The 16,509-nt window shown below is 50.3% G+C and overlaps 1 protein-coding gene across 1 annotated transcript in view; it reads left to right on the top strand.

The window, feature by feature from the left end:
* Positions 1–10,755: 10,755 nt before the first annotated feature.
* Positions 10,756–16,509, top strand: part of LOC104850827 (mucin-19-like) — a gene marked incomplete at its 3' end in the record, with an annotated part of 21,832 nt that continues 16,078 nt past the window's right edge. The window contains exon 1 of the mRNA XM_033759426.1: positions 10,756–16,207. Within this exon, the coding sequence (XP_033615317.1) occupies positions 10,756–16,207 (5,452 nt within the window). The remainder of the gene's footprint in view (positions 16,208–16,509) is intronic.

Here is a 16,509-nt window from a genome sequence, read left to right as displayed (position 1 = left end):
TCCTGAGTTCGATCCCCGATACAAAAAAAAAAAAAAAATACAGTCACACAGCGAGGATATGAACCTCAGTGTTTTGATGATTTCTAAGCCTGTGCCTGCCTCCCTTGCCTCAGAAGAGACTGAACTGATGAAGATGAGGAATTGTCCTCCCCTGGCTGTTTCTGGGGTGCATGAGCACCTCCCAAGGAGATGAGCAGTTCCCTGTGGTTCCTCCTCGTGAGATCCCTAGAGGCCATGAAAAAGCAGCACAGTAGTATTCTTGTCTGTGGTTTTCTTTCCAAGGGTCCAGTCCTCAAGGCCGACCAAGAGTCCCCACCTCAAAAAACAACTAATGAAAAATTCTGGAAATCAATTCAGAAGTTTTAAATCGCATGTTGTTCTAAACAGCACGATGGACTCTCATGTGCTCCCAGTCTATCCCACCCAAAATATAAACCCTCCTTTCCCTGTCCTGAACAATCCATACGCTGTCTACACTGTCCCACGCTTAGTCACTGCGTAGCCATAACTGTCAAGCTCTGGAAACAATTCAAATGTCTGTTAACAGGAGAATAAAAAACGGAGCAGGGGCTGGTGATTTAGCTCAGTGGTTTTGCTGCCTACTTTGCAAGCCCGAGGACCCAAGTTCGATCCCTGGTACCAAAACAAAACAGACCAGAATATAAGTATAGAATACAATATTACTAGAAGTATAGAATACAGTACTACTGAAGCAATAAAAAGGAATCAACTATCAATAAGAAAGACAGTGTGTACGAAAATATGTACCAAGAAAAAGGAAGGGAATTAATAGGTGGAGAGAGGAGAGAGGGAAAGGAACGAAGATGGAAAAAAGGAATTAAGATGTATTATGTGCATGCACCAACTCCCCTCCAGGAATTAAACACTGGGTACTACACACATGTACGAATAAAAAAATTATGAAGACAAGAATTTCAAACAGAATGAAAGAAGGCAGGGTTGAATAGTTACAGAGTACTGGTTAGCAGACAGAATCAGTGTACTGTTATAATTGTTCGATTTTATTATTAGTTATTGTTAATCTCTTTTACTGCGTGGAATCTACAAATTCCACTTTATCAAAGGCACGTCTGTAGAGGGGAAAACATAGTGTACGTAGGAGTCAGGGACAGATCCCCTCAGGAGGAGCTGTGCCTGTACTTGAGGCTGTCAACAATGGTGCTGCCCCAGCCCAGACCTGGCCAGAGGGATCCGAGGTTGGAAGACGCCCTGCCAAGGGAGCAGGCCTTGGTGAGAGTTGCTGTACTCACGGAGGCTGTTCGGAGCTGTGCAGTGAAATCAGGAGTCCAATTCCTCCCGGTCAAAATTTCAGCCTATCTTTTTACCACTGTTGACTCCTTTGTGAAAGTGGAAAGATTTATTCCGTGTTCCGGAACTGCTTCAGAAAGCAGCTAGAATCGTGGGGTACATGTGTTCGAACGGAGGGGCCTCTGTGGTAATGAATCTTTCATTTTGATGAATTTTTAAAAATTTAAATATTCACTGTATTTGACTCTTTCGTCTTCCTGGTGGAAGTGAGATGGTGGAATACTTATCTTTGTGCGCCGGAGGGAGCTCACCTAGCTCACTCGTGTCACAAATGGCCAGATTTTCTTCTTTACAGAAGCTGTATAATATTCATCATCTGTATCTACCACCATTCATTCCTCCATAGGTACTTGGTTCTTGTGAATATTACTGTAACGAATGTAGGCACACAGAGAGCTCTTCATTTCCGGAAGTGGAAGGTGCTGGGTCCTTCTTTTAATATTGGTTTGGTTTGGTTTGGTTTGGTACTGGGGATCGAACTCGGGTCAGTGCTCACACTTTCCAGACAGGCAGCAGAATCAGTGAGCTAAATCCCCGGCTCTTCTTTTAATATTGGGAAGAAGCTGGTTAACTGAATACTTTTCTAGCACGAGAAGTAAAGAGAGTCTCTCAACCCACATTGAATACAGTGTTTACCTTCTTCCTTAGTGTCTGGCTTCTAGGGGTGCCCTTCCTTTTCCCAGCAGATGGGAGAGCCCCTTCCTCACTCACCTTAGAAGAAAAGGAATCTTTGCTTTCTTTTCGTAAGGTTTCTTCTTTTCTTTAATGCGGCACGAGGGTGCCTGAGCCCCCTCACTCGATCGCGAAGGGCCCTCTCCTCGCTATCCGACTTGTGCTGCAACCCAGACATGCTCCATCCATCTGTGCAGTGAATATTTATTGAACGCTTACTGCGTGCTGGGCACTCTTCTGGGACATGGGGACACAGCTGTGAGGAAATGAAGACCCCGGCGAGGCTGACCATGTAGCACAGGCGGACAGACCCCAACCCGTGACGGTGACGAGCGAGTCATGCAGCACTAACAGGACAGCAAGGAGAACCAGGGCACTGCCCTCACATGGGCAGTTTGCTCTTTCGACAGAGCGGGGTCAGGGATGGATCCTGCAGCTGAGGTTTGACGGGTGTCTTCTCGGTCCACAACCGGCTCATCCCGGGGAAGCCCTGCTGCTGCGTCTGGACAGGTGGATTCTACTATTATTTCCACTTTCACTTTGAGGAAACTAAATGGATTTGAGGTGGCAGAACCAGGACCAGACCCGGTACTCCAGGCCTTGAGTTCCTGCCTGGCGTGTGTGAGTGTGGGTAAATGAGTGTGCATGTGCACCTCTGTGTGTTCTGTGACTGAGCAAAAGTCCCGGTGTTTGTGTGTGTGTGTGCACGAGTGTGTATGAGTGTGTGCACACAGGTCTGCACTTGTATATCTCAGTGCGTGGGATTGAATATGTGGGGAGTGTGCGTGTAAGAGTGTGAGCATGAGTGTGTGTGTGCACTTGTGTTCGCGTGTGAGTGTGTGAATGTTTGTGCGTGCACAAGTATGAGTATGCGCCCCTGTGTTGAGTGTGTGTGTGTGTGCGCGCGCGCGTTCCTTCCTCTTGCTGGAGAGTCCTACTTTTTCACTCCCAGCAGACATCCTTCTTTCCTTTGCCCCGGTGGGGAGGAGCCCCCTTCACTCTCTCCCTAGCAGGCAGCAGAACAAGGGAGCAGTTGGTGTCCAAAGCCCTGGAGGACCCTGCAGTCCCTGTGCACACAGGATGGGCCAACAGGGCTGGATATAGGCAGCAGGCTCTGTGTGTTGTCTGAGGTGTCTCAACCGTGCCGGGCAGGGTGAGGGAGATGAGTTCAGCCCTGCTATCCTGGCCAAGTGGCTCCTCTCTGTCCCCGACCTCATCCCTTCTGGAGGAAGGGGTATCCAGGGGGCTGCCCACCTGGTTGACACACAGTGCCTCTGTGGATCTGGGCCTCTTGCCCGTCAAGGACCAAGTGCCTCAATGCAGCGGGGCAGGGGGCAGGTGTCCCGGCCTCCCTGGACTTATCCTTCAGTCTCTCATCTGCTTCCGGTTAACCATTTGCAAGCACAGAGAATCCAAACACTGATTCCCTTCATTACTGTCCCTCCTCTGTATCTGCAGGGTCCTCCACAGAGACCAGGATCCAAGGGTGTTCAAGTCCTTTAAATAAAATGATTTAGTGTCTGCACAGAACCCATACCTATTCTCCCATATACTTACATGGGAGAGGACTTGCTAGATGACTTATGATATCTAAGACAGCGGACCTTCAAGTTACAAACAGCCTGACGCATAAGCACCTTGGCTTACAACTGGAATTTTAGTTTTAACTTACGACCGAAGTCTTGGGTTACAACTCAGATGGGTGTTCTGCCACTGAGCTACATCCACGATCCTTTTTATTTTGAAACAGTGCCTTTCCAGGTGGCCCAGGCGGGCCTCAGACTGTGATCTCCCTGCCTCAGCCTCCCAATTAACTGAGATTATAGGTGTGTGCCACAGTGCCCAGCCTTGTAAGCACTTTACGTATGCATAACCGTTCACTAAGTCCTCACAACAAACAGAAGAGGTACGGCATTCTGCAGATAAGGAAAGCATAGTGCAATTAGGCATGTGATTTGTCCAAAGTCATGCAGCTAGTGCCTGGTCTAGCTGGAGCTGGAAACCAGGGGCCTGGTTCTATAAGACCCCCATTGACTTGACCCCAGGAACCCTGGGACGGCTGCCCCCTCTTCCCAATGACAGAAGCACAAAGATGCAGGAGGGAGGAGAGCCAGAGCTGTGTATCCAAAGATGATCTGCTGTGGACTGGACAAAACAGAGAACACATTTAAGATTGACAAACAGTCCGGCTCTGCATTCGTGGGTTCTCCAACTTTGGTTGAAGTAGCAGTGGGTAGAGAGAGGGAGATTGCATCTGCATTGAACACGTACAAATAAATGTTTCTTTCTGTCTCGATTCCATAATCAATACAGTATAATAACTTTATGTGGTACTTACATTGTACTAGGTATGTTAGGTAGTCCAGAAGTAAACTATACAGAAGGATGTGTGAGGATTATATACAAATATTATGGCATTTTACCTAAGAGACTTGAACAACTGTGGGTTTTAGTGTCTGCATGGGTTCTGGAACTAATTTGGACAACTGCATCAATAGGACATGTGAATTTTTAATACATGTATACAATGTAAAATGAATAAACCAGTGGTTAGTTAATGTATCTACCACTTCACACGCATCCTTTTTTTTTCTTTCTTTTATTGAGTTACATTCATTATTGGGATCTTATACCTTTACATGACAGGTGGTCTTGGTTCTCATTTTTTCCCCTTGTCCCTGCCCTCCCTTCACCCCTCCTCCCCTCCTCATTTACAAACACTTTATTTCCATTTTTTCATTTTCTCATTTTTTCCCTTATTACCTTTCCCCTACCCTTCCCACTTTCCCTACATCTTTAGCCCTTTTCTTCCCATTACACAATATCAGTTATCTCATTAGGATCTTATGTACTGTTACAGTTTATTCACAACAGAGAAATCATTCGGTATTTACACATGTGTGACTTATTTATTTCACTTAGGAGTATATCCTCGATATGTATCCATTTTCCTATGAATGAATCTAATTTCTCCTTCTTTATGGCTGAGTAGTATTCCATTTTATAGAAAAACCACATCTTTATCCAGTCTCCAGGTGATGGGCAAATGGGCTGTTTCCAAGTTTCAACTATTACAAACTGTGCCGCTATAAACATAGGTGCGCATACATCACTGTGATATGATTCTTTTAATTCTTTTGGAAAGATACCCAGCAGAGGGATGGCTGGGTCAAATGGAACCTCCAGTCCAAGCTCTTTGAGGTATCTCCATATTGACTTCCTTAGTGGTTGCACCAGTCTGCACTCCCACCAACAATGGAGAAGGGTTCCTTTCTCCCCACAACCCCGCCAACATTTGTTATTGTGTGATTTCTTGATAGCAGCCATTCTTTGTGGGGTGAGGTGGAATCTCAGTGTTGTTTTCATCTGCATCTCTCGAATGACCAGTGATGTGGAACATTTTTTCATATGTTTACTTGCTGTTTTTACTTCTTTGTCTGAGAAATGTCTGTTAATTTCAGATGGCTATTTTTAAATTGGATCTTTATATTTGGGGGGCTGGTTGTTTTGAGTTCTTTATACATTCTAGATAATAGTCCTTTGTCTGAGGAGCAGCTGGTACAATTTTTTTCCCACATTGTAGTCTGGCTCTTAGTTCTGTTGATGGTTTCTTTTGCAGTACAGAAGCTTTTTTAATAAGATGAGATCCCAGTTGTTGATTCTTTCTGCTAGTTCCCGTGCTACTGAGGATTTGTTCATAAAGTCTTTTCCTATGCCAGTGCCTTCAAAAATTCTGCATAACTTATCTGCCAGCACGTTTAGTGTTTCTGTTTTAATATTTAGATCTTTAATCTACTTGGATTTTAATTTAGTGCATGGTGAAAGATGAGGGCCTAGTTTTAATCTTTTGCAGGTTGAGATCCAGCTTTTCCAACACCATTTATTAAAGAGTCTATCTTTCCTACCATGGGGATGATCAGTTTTGTCAAAGATGATGTAGCTGAGTGCATCTGGAGTTGTTTTTGTGTCTTCTAATCTCTTCCACTGATCCTCAGGTCTGTTTCTTTGCCAGTACCATGCTGATTTTATCACAGTGGCTTTGTAGTATAGTTTCAAATTGGGAATTGTAATACCTGGTGCCATGCGTCTGTTGCCTAAGATGGCTTTTGCTATTCTAGGTCTCTTATGGTTCCAAATGGATTTTTGGATTCTTTTTTCTAGTTCTGTGAAATATAGTGTTGGAATTTCAATTGGCATTGCATTGAATCTGTATAGCAGTTTTGGTAGTATGGCCATTTTCACTATGTTGAGTCTTCCTACCCAGGAGCAGGGGATATCTTTCCATTTTCTTATATCCTCTTTGATTTCTTTTTTCAGAGTGCTGTAGTTTTCAGTGTAGAGGTCTTTTGCTTCTTTTGTGAGTTTGATTCCTAGATACTTCACTTTTTTGGATGCTATTGTGAAAGGAATTGTTTCCCTAATTTCTCACTCAGTGAGTCTGTTATTTGTGTGCAAGAAGGCTATTGATTTTTGGGTCACATGCATTCTTTTAAAGTCGTATGAACATTTAGAAATCCATTCTCTTAGCAATTCTCTCTTTTTTTGGGGGGACAGGGGTACTGGGGAAAGAACTTGGGCCCTTGTGCTTGTGAGGCAGATAGTGGAACCACTGAGTCAAATCCCCAGCCCCCACTTATCGATTCTTAAATGTACATTATATTATTTTTAACTATAGCTCCCATGAAGTGCATGAATATCAAAATTTTTATTCTCCCTCCCTAAGTGAAAGATTGCATTGAAAGCACAGTTGTAAAATAACCTAGCCCTTGCTTCTTTTGCCTCATCCTGATGTCTTTTATTCTATTCCCTTTTTTCACATGCTGCTTGTAACCCACTAACGGTTTCCTATCTGTTTGTGTCCATGGCAACTGCCCCTGATGCTTTAGCCTGGGCCAATCTTACTATAGTGGGATTTCTCACTCCCAGTGCAAACAGAAATATATTTCGGCCCAGATAATTCTTTTCTATGGGGACAGAGAATTGCCCATATACAAGCAGGAGGCTGAGGGGCACCCTAGATGGCAATAGTGTACCTGGTTGTGACCACAAACATATCTGCAGACACTGCCAGGTGCAGCTGCTCCCAGTACCTAGCACATCGGAGGTGCTCATGAATCTGTTGCACTAAGCTAAAACAATCTCCCCCAGGGAGGTGCAGTGGTCCATCACCTTATTCCTCAAAGATATGAAAAGCTCTGATAACCTTAGGGGGTGCTATCTCAATTGCACTGGCCAAAGCAAAACCCAAACTTCTCCAGCTGCTATCCCATCACAAAAGCAGGAGAAATGTCTTCTCTTCTCACCTCAGCCTCCTCAAAGAGACCTGGGACACACCAGCCCTCAGCTCCTTCTGAGGCTTCTATAATAACATTCAGTTTTGTTGCATATCCCATAGCAACCTTCTTTATCTCCAAAATACCTTTTGAAAGAGCTGCTCAGTCTGTGCCAGGGCCTTTCTCTTATCCCTAAATAGGCTCGGGCACTGTGTCTGGCATCTCTCAACTCCCTACCTCCTCCAAAATCAGGCCTTTGGGAAGCACGACTCACCCTCCTACGCCATCTTTCAGGTTCCCTGGAGATAGAACCATCCATCACCGTCACCAACAAACAATCTCAAGCTTACAACCCGTCCACATGGGGGTCCAAAGGGGACAGCTCAGGACCCTCCATACTGGGGAGCAACCTCGCTCTGTGAGGGGCAAACACTCTGTAGCATTATTTGGCTCACAAGGAATAAGCTTCTGCCTCCTGCTATGTGCCGGACAGCTTCCTCCTGAGCTGAGGAACTGGAATCGTGTTCTGTGGCTGCACTTCTGTTTAAGTCTGTGCTGGGGTGTCTGGGACCCCTTACTTCCCAGGTTCATTGTCCTTTATCATCATTCTCAGCTTCATTTTTGCTTTTATATTTTCCTATTTCATGTTTATCATCTCATCAAAGCTGTTATCATTGTTGTTAACAAGCAAGGCATCAGTGTTTCTTAGTTCATAGTGGATTTTCTCGGCCCTGGGTTATGTCCCGGGAGACCCTTTATAGCTTGCAAATACCATAAATTGAAAATGCACTTAGTACATCTAACCTACCAAACATCATAGCTTAGCAACACAGTACAATGTGGGTTGTTTATCCTGGCAATGTCATGGCTCACTGGCACTGCAGTGTGGCCAGAGAAGCGTGACACCACACATGACTCACCTGGGCAAGCTCAACTTCAAAATTCCAAGCACGATTTCTACAGAATCACTGGCATCGTTATTTCTACTGGATAGCTATCCATGGAATCATTTGTGAAGTTGAAATTCTTGCCCCATTGTAAGTTTGAAAAATTGCTAAGTTGAACCATCATAACTTGGGAATCATCCATAGATGTAGCATCACCATTGCAGAAAAGTTGTTGAGGCCCTACATTCTATATGCAAGCCATCGCTGCCTAGGTTATGGAAAGGAAAATTCTATGAGGTCCCCCAGAGTCCCAGAGCCTGGTGACCTCATGGAAAGGCCTTATATCTGATTGTCCTTTCACAACTTATAAACAAGACAGGGATCTCCACTCTCTGGGTAAGAGAGCCTGAAATGGAGAACCAAGATGGCGGTGGCAGAGACGGTACACACAGGGTGGGTGGGGCCATGCAAAGATGTTAGTTGCTGGTAACATTCAGTAGTGGACAAAATGGAATCCAACAGTCACAGGTCTAGATTCAGGTATATCGGACTCATTTCTACTGGTATAACAGGATAGCTAAAGCTGGATATGTATGAATAAGAGAGGGTCATTTTATTACTTTTTTGAGGCTGAATGTCCAAGATTAGGTGGTCCCATCTGTCAGTCCTCCCGTGAAGGCCCCACTTGACTGTGTTACAAGATGACAGAGAAACAGAAAGGGAACCAGCCAGGAGCAAAAGAGGCCAAGTATGCCGGATGGACTAGCTTTATAGATCCCTTCTAGGAGCGAGTTAGCATCCTTTGACAAGCACGTTAATCTCTTGCAAGGTACCCCCTAGGCCTAACCATCTGCCTCTAAACCACCTGCCAACAGCGCCACCCTGTGGACTAAACCTATAGCACATGAGCCCCTGCGAGGTCCAAATTACATTCAAACCCTGGGAGCTGATTTTGCTCGTCATTGGCTACAATTCAAAGTGAGTTTGACTCTCTGTCCCTCACTTTCCCCTTGCTAAAGTGGGGCAAATGTCACTGACAAAAAGAGAAAGCAAATTTATGAAGTGCCCCGCACAGCCTTTCATCCCACTAGAACTATTCAGAAACAGTGACTAGGAGGTCTACTTTACCCACAACACTTCTGACATTCAAGGGTATGGATTTCTCAAACCAAGCAACTCCCAGTCCTCCGCACACATCAAGTAGGTATCCCACGGTTTGCCCACTGCCTGACACCGAACCCCTGGAGTTAGCACGGACCCCACACAGGTTAAGGGCTCGGCCCCACAAGTCCCGCTGCACTTCTGATCAGCAGGCTATAAGCCGGGGGCTCTCGCCATGCTCTCCTCGTGCTTGATAATTTTCTGGAACATCTCACAGAACTCAGAAAGACAGTTTCCTTTCCATTATGAGTTGATTCTAAAAGTCACAACAGAAGAGGAATCAAATGGAAGAGGCAGGCAAAATAGTCAGGACGGGGTGTGGAGTCTCCACTCCCTCTCTGCGCAGATGACTGTCCCTGGACAGAGTTTTCTTCACCACACCACAAGCTCTCTAAATCCCATGGTTTAATGTTTTTTTATAGAGGCTCCATACCAGGGGCATAACTGATGAAATCAATGGTCATACATACACGAGTCAGTCCCTATCCCCTCTCTTGATTGATTGATTGAATCACTGAGGACCAAGGCCCAACACTACAGAACAGAACGATACTACTTTTCCTTGACCACCTATGAGATTAAGGAGATTTAGGACTTCTCTGTCAGGAAAGGAAGATAAATATGAAATATTTGTATTTAAACCATTATACTGACTGAAATAATCACAGCAAACAGCCCTATGAAGCAAAAGAAATTCTAGAGCAACAGGAACCCGCCGGTTTCACTGTAATTTCATTCACAGTTATTTGAAAAATTGCCACTCAGATTTTCCTAGAATAGATATTTGGAAGTTGAACTTAGTGGCTCTTAGCCAAAAGCCACTAGATTTTCAGGGATAAATGGTACACCAAATTCTAAAATCAACATGAATACAGAGAAAAGTAAACATTGAAGGGGGAAAAAAAATAAGGTACTAGAAAGTAAAAGAAAAAAGCCACCAAGCAGATTAACCGTATGGCAATCCCTGAAAAGTGCCCATCCAAGCTAACTGATGATTCTGGACAATTACAGAAATAACGAAGGCGGAAAGCACAAATGGCAAAATTCAGAGAAGTTCGCCTACTGAGTTTTCTACCATGCAGAAAAACCTAAATAATATCACCCATTCCTTGGGGGAGAGTAACAGGACCACCATAAAGCCAGTCACACCGACATGGGAATCAATGCCGTGGACTGTGACCACCTCAGAGGACAGCCTGAGGGCCAGCTCTCCAGGCCCCACTACCTGGCAGACAAATCCTGGCTCCTCCTCCTCCTCCTCGTCCTCCTCCCCAGTGGTGCCCCAGTCCAGCATGCAGACCACCACCTCTGGACTGGAATCCAGACCCACAGCCTCAGGACAACCCACCACTACTCTGGGGCACCCCTCAACCACAGGGCACTCCGGGGTGTCCAAATCCATAGCCACATCCTCAGGGTTCTCTGACACAGACATGGAGACCAATTCACCGGGAACGTCAGCATCTTCCAAAGCCACAATGGCAGGGAAGACCAGCTCAGCTGGGCACACAGCCATCCACACGTCTGGCGGGCACATGGGGATGAACCACACTGGTCCAGGCACTGATGTAACAGCAAACCCCTCCTCAGGGCCAACGTCCCATACTGGGACTGATGGGTCAACAACCTCAGAGTCCACGCACACTGGAGCCACCAATGGAAGGATAGCTTCTTCCCCATCAGGGCCAGAATCTACAGGCCAGAGCAGCATGCCCCTAACGACACTGACTCAGGTCTCTCCGACTGCTCTCCGCACCACAGGTCCCCTCACCTCCAACAACTCGGGGGCCACCACCTCCCCGGCCAACCCTGCTGCTCCCAGCTCCACACCTTCAGGGAGCAGCCCTGTGTCCAGCACAGCCTCTGAGGCGTCCTCTGCCCCCAGCACTGTGCCTGTGCAGGAAAGCAGCCCTGCCAGCTCCCCAGGAACCAGCGGTGCCACCAGCTCCCCCTCCACTGAACCTCCCACCACATGGACACACAGCCTCTCCACACCTGCGTCCACCAGGGCAAGTCTCCAGTCCACCAGTGAAGTGGCCACCCTGACACAAGAGTCAATACCCCTGACTGTTACCACCTCAACAGACAGCCAAGGGCCCAGCACACCTGCCCAGGAAGCCAGCTCTCTGAGCCCCACAGCCTGGCACACAAATTCTGCCTCCTCCTTCTCATCCTTGGCCTCCAACTCCACCTCAGCAGTACCCCAGTCCAGTGTGCAGACCACCACAACTGGACTGGAATCTGGGCCCTCTGCCTCAGGCCAATCTACTGCTACTCTGGTGCACACCCCAACCACGGGGGACTCTGGGGTGTCCAAACCCACACCTACGTCCTCAGGGGTCTCTGAGACAGAGATGGACACCCATTCCCCAGGATCCTCAACATCTGCCCAGACCATGCCCGCAGGGGAGACCAGCTCGGCTGGGCACACGGCCATCCACAATTCTCTCGGGAACTTGGGCATGACTCAAGCTTGCCCAGGCATCGACATTACAGCGGCAACCTCCTCAGGGAAAATGTCTGATACGCGGCCCTACTGGTCAACCATCTCTGAGACCACACACACCAGAGCCAGCAGCAGAAGGACAGAATCCACAGGACTGACCAGCATTCCCCAAACAGCCCCAAATCAGGTCTCTCCGAATGCTCTCCACACTCTGGGACCTCCCACCTCCACATCCTTGGGAACTGCCAGTGCCACCAGCTCCCTGAATACCGAACCTCCCAGCGAGAGGACACACAGCCTCTCCATGCCTGCTTCCTCCAGGGGGAATCTCCAGTCCACCACATCAGTTTCCACCTCGACACAGGGGTCATTTCCACCGACTGTGACCAAATCAAGGGACAGCCTGGGGGCCAGCACACCTGCCCATGAGGCCAGCTCCTGGGTTCCCAGATTCTGGGAGACAACTCCACCTGCCTCCTCCTCCTCCTCCTCCTCCTCCTCATCTTCCTCCTCCTCCTCTTTCTCTTTCTCTACTTCCTCAGCGGTGCCCCGTTCCAGCATGCAAATTACCACCACGGGACTGGAATCCAGCCCAACAGACTCAGGCCAATCCACTGCTATTCTTGCACACACCTCAACCACGGGGGATTCGGGGGTGTCCAAATCCACACCCACATCTTCGGGGATCTCTAAGACAGACACGGAGACCCATTCTCCGAGGACCTCGGGACCTGCCCAGAGCACGCCAGCAGGGGAGACCAGCTCGGCTGGGCACATGGGCTCTGCCCGGGCTGGCCCAGGCACCAGTGTCACAGCAGCACCGTCCTCAGGCCCCACGTCCTATGTGGGGCCTGACTGGTCCACCACCTCAGAGTCCACACACACTGGAGCCACCAGTGGAAAGATGCCTTCCACACCATCAGGGCCAGAATCTGCAGGCATGAGCAGCATCTCCCAAATGATACTGACTCAGGTCTCCCCCACTGCTCTCCGCATCCCAGGTCCTGCCACCACCACAGCTATGGGAATCACTGGTGCCATCAGCTCCCCCTCCACCAAAAATTCCAATGCAAGGAGATACAGCCTCTACAGGCCTGCTTCAACCAGGGAGAGTCTCCAGTCCACCAGCGAGGCTGCCACCCAGACACGGGTGTCAATGCCACAGACTGTGACCACCTCAGTGGACAGCCTGGGGGCCAGCACACCTTACCACGAAGCCAGCTCTCGGGGACCCAGAGCCTGGCAAACGAATCCTGCCTCTTCCTCCTCCACTTCCTCCTCCAACTCAACAGTCCCACGGTCCAGCATGCAGACCAGCACCTCTGGCCTGGAATTCCTCCCCACTGCTTCAGGACAATCCAGTACTCCTCTAGCGCACCCCTCAATCGCAGGAGTTTCCATGGTGTCTAAATCCACAGCCACATCCTCCATGCTCTCGGAGAAGGCCGCGCAGACCCATTCCCCTAAGACCTCGGCATCTGCCCAGACATCACCTACGGGTGAGACCAGCTTGGCTGGGCACACAGCCACCCACACATCTGGCAGGACAAGGGGCACAGCCCAGGCTGACCCAGACACCAATGTCACAGCAGTCCCCTCCTCTGGCAGAACATCCCATGCCGAGCCTCAGTGGTCCTCCATCACTGCATCCACCAGTGGAAGGACAGCTTCTTCCCCATCAGGGCCAGGATCTGCAGGAATAAACAGCTTCCCCCAAACAACCCTGACTCAGGACTCGCAGAATGCCGTCCACAACGGGGGTCCCCCCACCACCACAGCATCAGGAGCCAGCACCTCCCCAACCACTCCTGCTGCTCCCAGTTCCACAACCCCAGGGAGCAGCCCTGTGTCCAGCACAGGCACTGAGGTGTCCTCTACCCCCAGCACTGCACCTGTGCAGGAAAGCAGCCCTGCCAGCTCCCCAGGAACCAGAGGTGCCACCAGCTCCCCCTCCACCAAACCTCCCACCACATGGACACACAGCCTCTCCACGCCTGCTTCCACCAGGGAGAGTCTCCAGTCCACCAGTGAGGCTGCCACCCCAACACAGGCATCAGTGCAACAGGCTGCGACCACCTTAATGGACAGCCTGGGGACCAGCACAATGGCCCACAAGGCGAGCTCTTGGGGCTCCACAGCCTGGCATTCAAAACCTGCCTCCTCCTCCTCCTCCTTAGGAGTAACATGGTCCAGCATGCAGACCACCACCTCTGGACTGGAATCCAGCTCCTCGCCCTCAGGCCAATCCACCACTACTCTGCCTCACCCCTCGACCACGGGGCATTCCAGGGTGTCCAAATCCATACCCACATCCACTGCGGTCTCTGAGTCGGACATGGAGCCACATTTCCTGAAGACCTCGGCTTCTGCCCAGACCACAACAGCAGGGCACACCAGCTTGACTGCACACACAGCCATCCACACATTGGGCAGGCACACGGGCACCGCCCAGACTGGTCCAGACATGGGTGTCACAGGATCCTACTCCTCGGGAGCAGCCACCTCCGCAGCCACCCCTGCTGCTCCCAGCTCCACACCCTCAGGGAGCAGCCTTGTGGCCAGCACAGCCTCTGAGGTGCCCTCTGCCCCCAGCACTGGGCCTGAGCAGAGAAGCAGCTCTGAAAGCTCCACAAAAACCAGCAGTGACACCATCTACCCCTCTACCCAGCCTCCAACCACATGGACACACAGCCTCTCCACGCCTGCTTCCACCAGGGAGAGTCTCCAGTCCACCAGCAAAGCGGCCACACTGCAACTGGGGTCAATGCCACCAACTGTGACCAAATCAAAGGACAGCCTGGGGACCAGCACACCTTCCCAGGAGGTGAGCTCTCAAGGCCCCACAGCCTGGCAGACAAATCCTGCCTCCTCCACCACCTCCTCCTCCTCTTCCTCCACCACCTCCTCCTCCTCTTCCTCCTCCTCCTCAACAGTACCCAAGTCCAGCATGCAGACCGACACCTCGGGAAAATCCATCGCTACTGTGCTGCTTCCAACAAACACAGAGGAATCTATGGTGTCCAAATCCACACCCACATTAACGGGGGTCTCTGTGGTGGACACAGGGGCCCATTCCCCATGGACCTTGGCTTCTTCCTCGAACATGCCAGCAGGGCAGACCAGCTCCGCTGGGCACACAGCCATCCACACACCAGGCGGACACACGGGTTCTGCCCAGGCTGGCCCAGACATGGACCTCACAACGGCCTCCCATGTGGGGCCCAACCAGTCCACCACATCTGAAATCACACACACTGGAGCCATCAGCAGAAGGACAGCTTCCTCCACATCTTGGACAGAATCTGCAGGAGCGACGAGCATCCCTCAGATGACCCGGATTCAGGTTATGCCCACTGCTCTCCATACGCCAGGTCCCTCGCCGAGCACAGCCTCTGCAGCCACCACCAACCCTGTTGCTCCTGCTGCTCCAAGCCCCACACCCTCAGGGAGCAGCCCTGTGTCCAGCACAGCGTCTGAGGCTTCCTCTGCCCCCAACACTGCACCTGTGCAGCAGAGTAGCTCTACTGGAACCAGCAGTGCCACCATCTCCCTGTCTACTGAACCTCCCACCACAGGGACACACAGCCTCTCCACGCCTGCGTCCACGAGGGAGAATCTTGAGTCCACCAGCAAGGCGGCAACCCTGACACAGGAGTCAATGCCACAGACTGTGACCACCTCAATGGATAGCCTTTGGGAAAGCTCACATACCCACAGTGCCAGCTCTCAGGGCTCCACAGGCTGGCATAAAAGTCCTGCCTTCTCCGCTTCCTCCTCCTCCTCCTTAGGAGTCCCATGGTCCAGCATGCAGACCATCACCTCTGCACTGGCATCTGGCTCCTCTGCCTCAGGACAATCCACAACTACTCTTCCTCTTCACTCAACAGTGGGGGACTCTGGGGTTTCCAAATCCACACCCACATCCATGGGGGTCCCTGAGTCGAACACAGAGAACCATTTCCTGGGGACATCAGTATCTGCCCTGACCACTGCAGCAGGAGAGACCAGCTCAACTGCACACACAGCCATCCACACATCGGGCGGGCACACGGGCACATTCCAGGCTGGCCCAGGCACCTATGTCACAGCAGCCTCCTCCTCTGGGGCAGCCACCTCCTTGGCCACCCCTGCTGATCCCCGATCCATATCTTCAGGGAGCAGCCTTGTAGCCAGCAGAGCCTCTGAGATGCCCTCTGCCCCCAGAACTGCAGATGGTAAGGAAAGCAGCTCCGCCAGCTCCAAGGAAAGCAGCAGTGACACCATCTCCCGCTCTACCCAGCTGCCATCCACATGGACACACAGCCTCTCCACACCTGCTTCCACCAGGGAGAGTCTCCAGTACACCAACGAAGCAGCCACCCCGACACAGGGGTCAATGCCTCTTACTGTTACCACCCCAAAGGACATCCAGAGGGCCAGCACACCTGCCCACAAAGCCAACTCTTGGGGCCTCACAACCTGGCAGACAAATCTTGTCTTTTCCTTCTCATCCTCCACCTCCAACTCCACCTCAGCAGTGCCCCAGGCCAGCATGCCCACCACCACCTCTGGACTCAGCTCTGGCCCCACTGACTCAGGCCAATCCACTGCTACTCTGGAGCACCCCTCAATGGGAGGATATTTTGGGGTGTCCAAATCCACACTCACACCCTCAGGGTTCGCTGAGACAGACACGGAGACCCATTCTCCAAGGACCTCGACATCCGCCCAGACCACGCCATCCTGGGAGCCCAGCTGGGCC

Source organism: Fukomys damarensis, unplaced genomic scaffold (assembly GCF_012274545.1).
Source record: "Fukomys damarensis isolate Sample0158 unplaced genomic scaffold, DMR_v1.0_HiC HiC_scaffold_37, whole genome shotgun sequence".
NCBI classification, from domain to species: Eukaryota; Metazoa; Chordata; class Mammalia; order Rodentia; family Bathyergidae; genus Fukomys; species Fukomys damarensis.
Note: the sequence above shows the minus strand (reverse complement) of the source record. Positions and strands in the feature narration are given on the sequence as shown.